General features: G+C 36.5%; 1 protein-coding gene across 1 annotated transcript; it reads right to left on the reverse strand.

Moving 5' to 3' along the window:
- Window positions 1–1,411: 1,411 nt before the first annotated feature.
- LOC141640404 (putative acetyltransferase At3g50280) lies at window positions 1,412–2,433 on the reverse strand. Its single transcript, XM_074449207.1, has 2 exons — window positions 1,823–2,433; window positions 1,412–1,569 (listed from the first exon to the last, which is right to left on the reverse strand). The coding sequence occupies exons 1-2, from the start codon at window positions 2,352–2,354 to the stop codon at window positions 1,412–1,414; spliced, it is 690 nt and encodes a 229-aa protein (XP_074305308.1). The 5' UTR covers window positions 2,355–2,433.
- Window positions 2,434–7,909: the final 5,476 nt, after the last annotated feature.

The following is a 7,909-nucleotide window of genomic DNA, read 5'->3' on the forward strand; positions in this document are numbered from 1 at the left end:
TTGGCCGGCATAGAAGAGGTGCTCATTATTAACGCTACTTGAATAATGAGCTTGGTCCTTGGACTCCATTTATTTTTGTCTACAATCTTTTTTAATGTGCCCATACTTCTTACAATGGTGACACTGGGGCTTGCCTTTGAAATAACAATTCTTTTCTGCATGATTATTCTTTCCACAAATGCCACAAGGAGGAAACTTTCCCTTTGATTGTGACATTTGTTTATTGCCACCATCGTCACTTCTCTTCTTCCACCCTCCGGACCGCTTTTCTTTATGTGATGACTTGAACGCATCCTCGGAAGAAGATTCTTCAGTCTTGAATTTTTGATCATAGGCGAGTAAGGATCCAAGTAGCTCGGTTACTTTGAGCTTTGAAAGATCCCTTGATTCTTCAATAACAGTGACAATCATGTCGAACTTTTTGGTTAAAGTCGCGAGAATTTTTTGCACGATTCTCGTGTCGGTAATATCTTCACCATATATTTTTCATTTGGTTAACTATCTCCGTTACTCTCGAAGTATAGGTTTGTATGTCTTCATTCTCCCTCATCTTCAAATTTTCGAAATCTTTTCTTAGGGTATTGAGACGTATTGTTCTTATCCTTTCATCACCATGGAATTCTTTTTGGAGTGAATCCCATGCTTCTTTTGCGGTAGAAGCCCGCATTATTTTTGGAAAGATGGTCTCCGAAACAACATTAAAGATGAAAGACAAGGCTTTGGCGTCCTTTATCTCATCCTCATTTATTTTCTTTAAGGATGCTTCGGTGGGTTGAACACCTTCTTGTTGCTTTTCGGGACCATTTTCCACAATCTCCCATAGTGCATTTGATTTTAAGAGAGCCTTCATTTTAATGCACCAATAGTCGTAATTTTCTCCTCCAAAAATTGGAAGGGTAGACGATAGAGTATTTGATGCGGAAGCCATAGTTTTATTTTGTTGCCCTAAGATATTTTGATACCACTTGTTGGTGTATGGGGGAGTATAAGAAGTAGAGTGGAGATTAGTTGTTTGTTTAGTTGATTAGTTGAAGGTTGATTAGTTGGAGTTTAGTTTAAAGGAATTAGTTTGTGTATTGATTTGTTGTGAATTTGTTGGGATACATCAAAATGGGAGGGGAGGACCTCTATTTATAGTGCTCCTCCTCCTTCTCCTACATTCTTGGAATTTTCTAGAATAGAGCATTCTAGAGTGAACTAGACTTAGTACGTCTCTAGAGTTCTCTATACATACAAGACATCTCTAGAAGGTTCTAGACTTCTCTACACACATCTAGACCATTCATGATCCTTCTAGAGTATTCTAGACTATTCTAGTAACTTCGACATTATTCTAGAACATTCTAGAAGTTTCTACATTATTCTAGAATATTCTGGAACCTTCTACAACACTCCAGAAAAGTCTCACACTTCAACACAACTTAAGAACTGGGCAACACCCGTCCGGAAAGTTGGGTACAAAAATTGGCTTTCGAGATATTACAATGTTATTATCGCCGTCCCCTTGTTTTTCCATCAATTGAGCATAAATCTCAGATATAGTCGAGATAAAATGCCATGAGGAAGTACCTACAGAAGAAACGATTGAATGAGAATAAGCAAGATACTCCCTGTGTCCCGGCCATTTGCGAGTGTTGTCATTGAGTGACAAGCAGAAAATAAGTCATGTGAATAATTAAATTACCCTTCAAAAATATTCTTAAATTAAAATGATAAACAAATACGAGCAAATGTGACACCCATAAATTAAGGAACCTGACTTTCCTAAATACGAGTTAGAAGTAACAACAAGGAGAGGATATAAAAACATCCTTAACAGTACCATCTGCTAATGAATGATTTATGGTAAACCCGATAAACACCCCATCGATAAGCTCCGTCACTTGAATGGACAACAAAGGCCTATGGTGACCATCATAATTAACAGCTTCAACACCAAAATCAAACATAGATCTAACACTCGTATGGACATCCTTGGAAGACAAAATGTCCTTGACCGCGACACTCACGGCAATAGCATGAATGATTCGCGCTCCAGGGCCTTTGTCGCAATCGACATACACCCAACAATCATCTTCATTTGGGAACTTTTCTATACAAATTTGACCAGCTAAAGGGTAAAAATCAACCAAAGAAATTGAAAGAGATTCACTAAGGTTGCTTATAAAAGATTGCATATCTTTAGGCTTAGAACCGAAAAGCAAACCCCTTTGCATTTGATCAAATTGTAAGAACCATAACTCGATGGGGCCTAAGAAATATGGTTTTTGGGCAGCTTCGAGTTTGTATTTGGGTTTGAAGTATAATTCTGAGATTAATTTAATTTGAGTACTATCTTCATCAATGTAAGCCATTGAATATGGGATGTTAGCCGTAGGTACGTGTATTTTGGCTCAAATTTATTTTGGTCACTACAATTGCTCTAGTATGGCTATCTTGGGACATTCACATCGTGGTACTATTTTCATTGTTTCATGATTATATAGTGGGGGTAGACCTGGCCAAAGCAACGGACCAGCATAGCCCGACCCGGCTCACGGGTTCAATTTGGCCAAAGAACTAGGTTTAAGTAGGGTCATAGAAACTACCATAAACATGCTCTTAGGTGTACAGTGTACTCATGTAGAGGTCGGTCAATTGTTTTACGTGGTCTTGCTCTAATATTCTATAGCGTTATTGTCTCTTGTAACTTGTAACAAACTATGTGCCTCACAATTTCACCAATACAAAAATGGTGGGCTCAAAGCCTGAAACTATCTTCATGGCCGCATGGCCACTAAAATGGCTTTTGGGCCAATTCCTAGTACCTGTGCATTGGGGGACCTTGGAGTGGATTTTTGTCGATACCACTGTACCACTGTACCAGTATACATGTCCCAGTATGGTGCATGGTACTCCCTTTTCTTAATTTTTTTTTTTATAATAAATAAATTATAAATTTAATAAATTAGAAAATAATAAAAAATATATTATTATTCATAATTTTTATTCCTCTACAAATTGAGATCATATTTGATATATTTTGTTATTTGTTTTATTTTTCTTCATATATTCACATAACATAATTGACATATTCATATCATATCACATAATTTTTTTTCCCTAAATTATTTTGTATTATGCGATTTTTGTATGAAATTAAACGTTCATGATTATTGTTCAATATATTTGAACAAATAAAGTCATATTCACTAAACTATAAATGTCATATTCACTAAAGTGAAAGTGAATATAATAGAACCATCGGATGAATATCACACCTCATAATACATACTCCCTCCAATTTCTTATTATCTTCCCTCTTTCCTTTTTCACACAAGTTTGATTATCTTCCCTCTTTTCTTTTTTGGTAAGTTTCATTCATTTTTTATTAATTTCTCTCTCCTAAAAAATCAACAACTTACAATACTTTATTCTACTTTATTCCTTCTTTCTTCCCCTTTCTTAATTTTTGTGCCCAAAAGAAAGGGGAAGATATAAGAAAATTGGAGGGAGTATTTATCAAACTACAATGTCATATTCACTAAACTGAAAGTGAATATGATAGTGTTCTATTGTGAGTATCGCACTTTAAAGCACATATTCATTAAACAATATTGTCATATTCACTAAACTTAAAATGAATATAATAGTGTCATATCATGAATGTAACACTACGTAACACTTAAACTGAATATGACCGTGGTAACTTTTCTTAAAAGTGGAAGTTAATTTTTGTTTTAAAATTTTAAAAGAAAAAAAAAGTAAAAGAAGAAAAAAAAGAAAAAAAAAGGAGGAGGGAGTATGTAGTATCCTACACATGAGTGTAGGATATAAGAATTGATAAATAGTCAAATTTGGAGATTCGAATATTTGATAAATATTAGATTTGAATATCAGATAATTTACAACCGTATTTTATTAGAATTACTAGGTTGAACGTCCATGCGTTGCAAATGGATAATTAATTTAGGTTGGTAATCATTATTGTAGGGACAATAATAAAAACTATTACTTCTATTTATAATCATAAGATCACCCCACCTTATGCTAATCCGATGTGAGTCAATTCTACTATTTATACGTAGTATACACCACACCTACATTAATTTTCAATGTAGGACAAATAACATATTCTAAGAAAAGTAATAGTACAAACAGTGGCGGAGCCAGGATTTGAATTTAGGGGGGGTGAACGACTAATTTCATAAGGTTCACTCCAAAAAAATTCGAAAAATGTAACTAAAAACTTCGAAAATTTCATCCGCTAGCCCCCCCCCCCCCCTCCCAGCTCCACCACTGAGTACAAATAAATTTTTTACCAACCATTTATAAATTATTTTTAACTTTTACAAACTTTTAAAAGCACTCTATAAGACAATGGGAAAATGCACATGGTGCCCTTGAGGTTTGCTATTTTGCAAAAAATACCCAAATTTTTGATACGCAAAACTTTAAGAGGCCATAATTCGTGTTTACGAGATCGGAATGTGACGATTTTTTTTTCAAATCGATCGTCTTTTCGAGAACAGTGATTTGGAAAAAAAATTGTCGTATTTGGATCCCGTGGCTAGGAGTTTTTGTATGTCAAAGTTTTTTTAACCGAACAAACTTTGAGTGACCATATCTCTTGGTCACGAGTTCCAAACTCGATTTTTTTTCCAAATCGAGTTCTCGAAGAGAGATTGATTTGAAAAAAAAATCGTCATATTTCGATCTCGTAAACACGAGTTATGACCTCTTAAAGTTTTCTGAATCAAAAATTTGGATATTTCGTGCAAAATGGCAAACCTCAAGGGCACCATGTGCATTTTCCCTAAGACAATACTTAAGAGATTTGAAAGGTTTTGGGTTGATACCTAAGTTTCAAGGATGACTCCTATTTATACATAGTATATTCACCGCACTTACATTATTTTAAATGTAGGACATATAACATACTAAGAAGTACATATCTTTTATATGGCGCTGTTTGGTAAACGGCGTATTGGCCAATTTTTAGCATATTCAAGGGTTTTAGCATGTTTGACCAATCAATATGCTAATTTTAGTGTTTGGTAATCAGCATATTGAAACAGCACATTTGGGGTCAATATCTTTGTTTTACAATATCTTTACTTACCCAAACATATTGGTTAGCATATTGTAAAATAGGAAAATTTTCTCCATTTTATAAAGAAACTAACAATCTACTAATCGTAATCTGCTAATTACCAAACACTCAAATTAATTCTGCTAATTATAATATGCTAGTCAAACCTTCTGATAAAATCTGCCATTTATAATCTGCTATTGCAATCTGCTAATGCTGAAATTAATCCGCTGTTTACTAAACAGGGCCTATATAAAAAAATTCATCTTTTATTATTAGAATATGTCAAATATTCTCTTGTTAATTTGTTCATACTCAGTCAATGTTGTTGTAACAGTTGCTATTTACTTGTATTTCATATCCCCTTATTTAGGATAGTAGTTTAGCTATTTGTTATATATAGGATGCTATGTAATTGTTTACAGTCAGGCAATATAATTCTCTCCTTATCAATTCTTATATGGTATCAGCCTACTCGATCTTCTCCTCCGCTCTTCTCTAAAACTCACCTGCCTCCTTTTATCCTGCAATCATGAAATACGACGCCCAGCCTACCCCCAAATCATCCTTTCACCCAGCCTATTCTGTCTCCAATATCAAAAATTATGTGCAAATTACCCTTGAGACGGAGAATGTTCATTATGCATCTTGGGCCGAGTTATTCTTAAACACGGCCAGCGCCTTTGATGTTCTCGATCATCTTGTCCCATCCAAGGACACCGTGATCAACAAAGATGCAACATGGACCCGCCTCGATGCCATTGTTAAGCAGTGGATATATAGCACAATCTCGGTTGATCTCCTTCACACGATTCTCGAACCCGGCTCTACTGCTCAGGCCGCGTGGGATCGTCTCAAGGATATTTTCAACGATAATAAGCACTCACGGGCTGTCATGTTGGAGCAACAATTTACTAACACCCACATGGACAACTATCCGAATGTGTCGTCGTATTGTCAAGCTCTAAAAATGATTGCTGACCAACTCACTAACGTTGGTTCTCCCGTCTCTGAAACTCGTCTTGTTCTCCAATTGGTCACACGTGTCTCTGACGGATACAAGGGAATCGTTACCATTATACAATAGGCGGATCCCTTGCCTCCGTTTTACAAGGCTCAGTCCATGCTCGCCCTAGAGGAAAGCAACCAGCGCATCCAAGCTGCTCCCTCTGCCGCGGACACCGCACTTCTTGCCTCACACTCGTCAAAAGATGCGGGTTCCAACTCTCAATCTACCCCAAATAATTCTAAGGGTGGTGGGAATTCAAACTCAAACAACAACAACAACCGAGGCAAAGGAGGGCGCAACCGTGGTCAGAGGGGAGGGAAAAACAGTGGCGGTAGTTACAACAACAACAACCGCAGAAATAACAACAGAAATGGACAACAGCAGCAGCAGTAGGGCACGTGGACTTGGGTACCCTTTAATTCCTGGCCGTCGATGTGACACCCTTAAAAACTAGCGTTATCTAAATACTTAAATGCGTAAATTCTACGAAAAAACTGGTAGGATATGTTTGTAAATGGTTCAACTAGATAAAACCTGCAATTTCAAAAAATTTTCTTCCTAAACCATTCACAACCAATCCAACTCAAGAAGAGTGTCAAAAACCCTGCAACAACTGATAAACTAATTTACATACATAACTTAAGACGCGGAAATATAGTGATACAAACCCAAAATAGAAAAGGGAGACATATGTCCCTTCAAATTATATACAAACCAAAAGTTAAAGGTTTACTATACAAATAGCCAAAACTAGGTCCAAGGTTCCTTGCTCACTAGCTCGTCTGTGACCCCAACAAAGCATCCACAACCTGTCAATCGCATTTTATACAAACACGAAAGCCACAATTCAGTGGGGAGTAACTTCGAGTCCTCCCAGCCACGAATCGTCAAAATTAATGTAACATGTAATGTAACATGTAAACAATTTGATAAACCATTTACTTATCATGTATTCTAACAAATGACCCCTAAACTGACCAAACTAAACTATCACGTGAATCATATAACAAATAGTAATCCAAACTTTATCAATCAGAATCGCTTACATCTCACCTATTACGAGTTCATAAAATCACCATACAAGAAAGGGCAATATATCAAAGACAGGCATAAGTTCTTAGTACGGTCAATAGTCACTTTGTAACTCGAGTCTATACCACGAGGTAGGGAAGGTAATCGAACCGGTATCTTGGCTCAGCGGTTAATATTAATAAAACATGGCCAAGAGACAACACAACCCTAGCCTAAAATCACATGGAGACCTAGACATGCGGATACACACCACCGCACCCAAGACCCACAACTTTTTTAAAACAAAGTGAAGTGAGTACCCTAAGGACACCACCGAAGGGTTGGCTAGTACTTAAGCCGACCCCATACTATCAAAATAAGTACCGAGGTCATGCCCCAACTTGGATATAAATCCACTAGTCAGGAACACAAAGGCTATCAAGCGGTGAACATATACTCGTCAGAGACTATAAAGACCTATCTATGATGAAGGCCGAAATACTCACCTAGGACCTAGTCCCAGCTAGTCCCAGCTTGAATACTTTAGCCCACACCACACACGACTCACCACACAAGTCAATTAAGACACCCACTTAACCATAAGAGGGCAAAAAGTCCCACTTACCAACATGAATTCTAACATTCTATCATGTAAAAGGCTATATAATATTGTCTATTCAAGCGAGATAAACCAACAGTTCCTCAATAAGTATTCAATACTAATTTCCAATCCTAGCAATTATAACAATATTTAAGGCTTTGGGGGAAACTAGGGCCATTACTACAAAATAAGAAGCTATTAAATTCAAGAAGCTATA

This window comes from Silene latifolia, unplaced genomic scaffold (assembly GCF_048544455.1).
Source record: "Silene latifolia isolate original U9 population unplaced genomic scaffold, ASM4854445v1 scaffold_79, whole genome shotgun sequence".
Classification (NCBI taxonomy): Eukaryota; Viridiplantae; Streptophyta; class Magnoliopsida; order Caryophyllales; family Caryophyllaceae; genus Silene; species Silene latifolia.

Excerpts from the sequence above, each read along its gene's own strand:
- LOC141640404 (XM_074449207.1), bottom strand. The coding sequence starts at position 2,354 with ATGGCTTACATTGATGAAGATAGTACTCAAATTAAATTAATCTCAGAA. Across the intron at positions 1,570-1,822 it reads AAATCATTCATTAGCAGATG|GTACTTCCTCATGGCATTTT; the intron begins GTACTGTTAAGG and ends TTTCTTCTGTAG.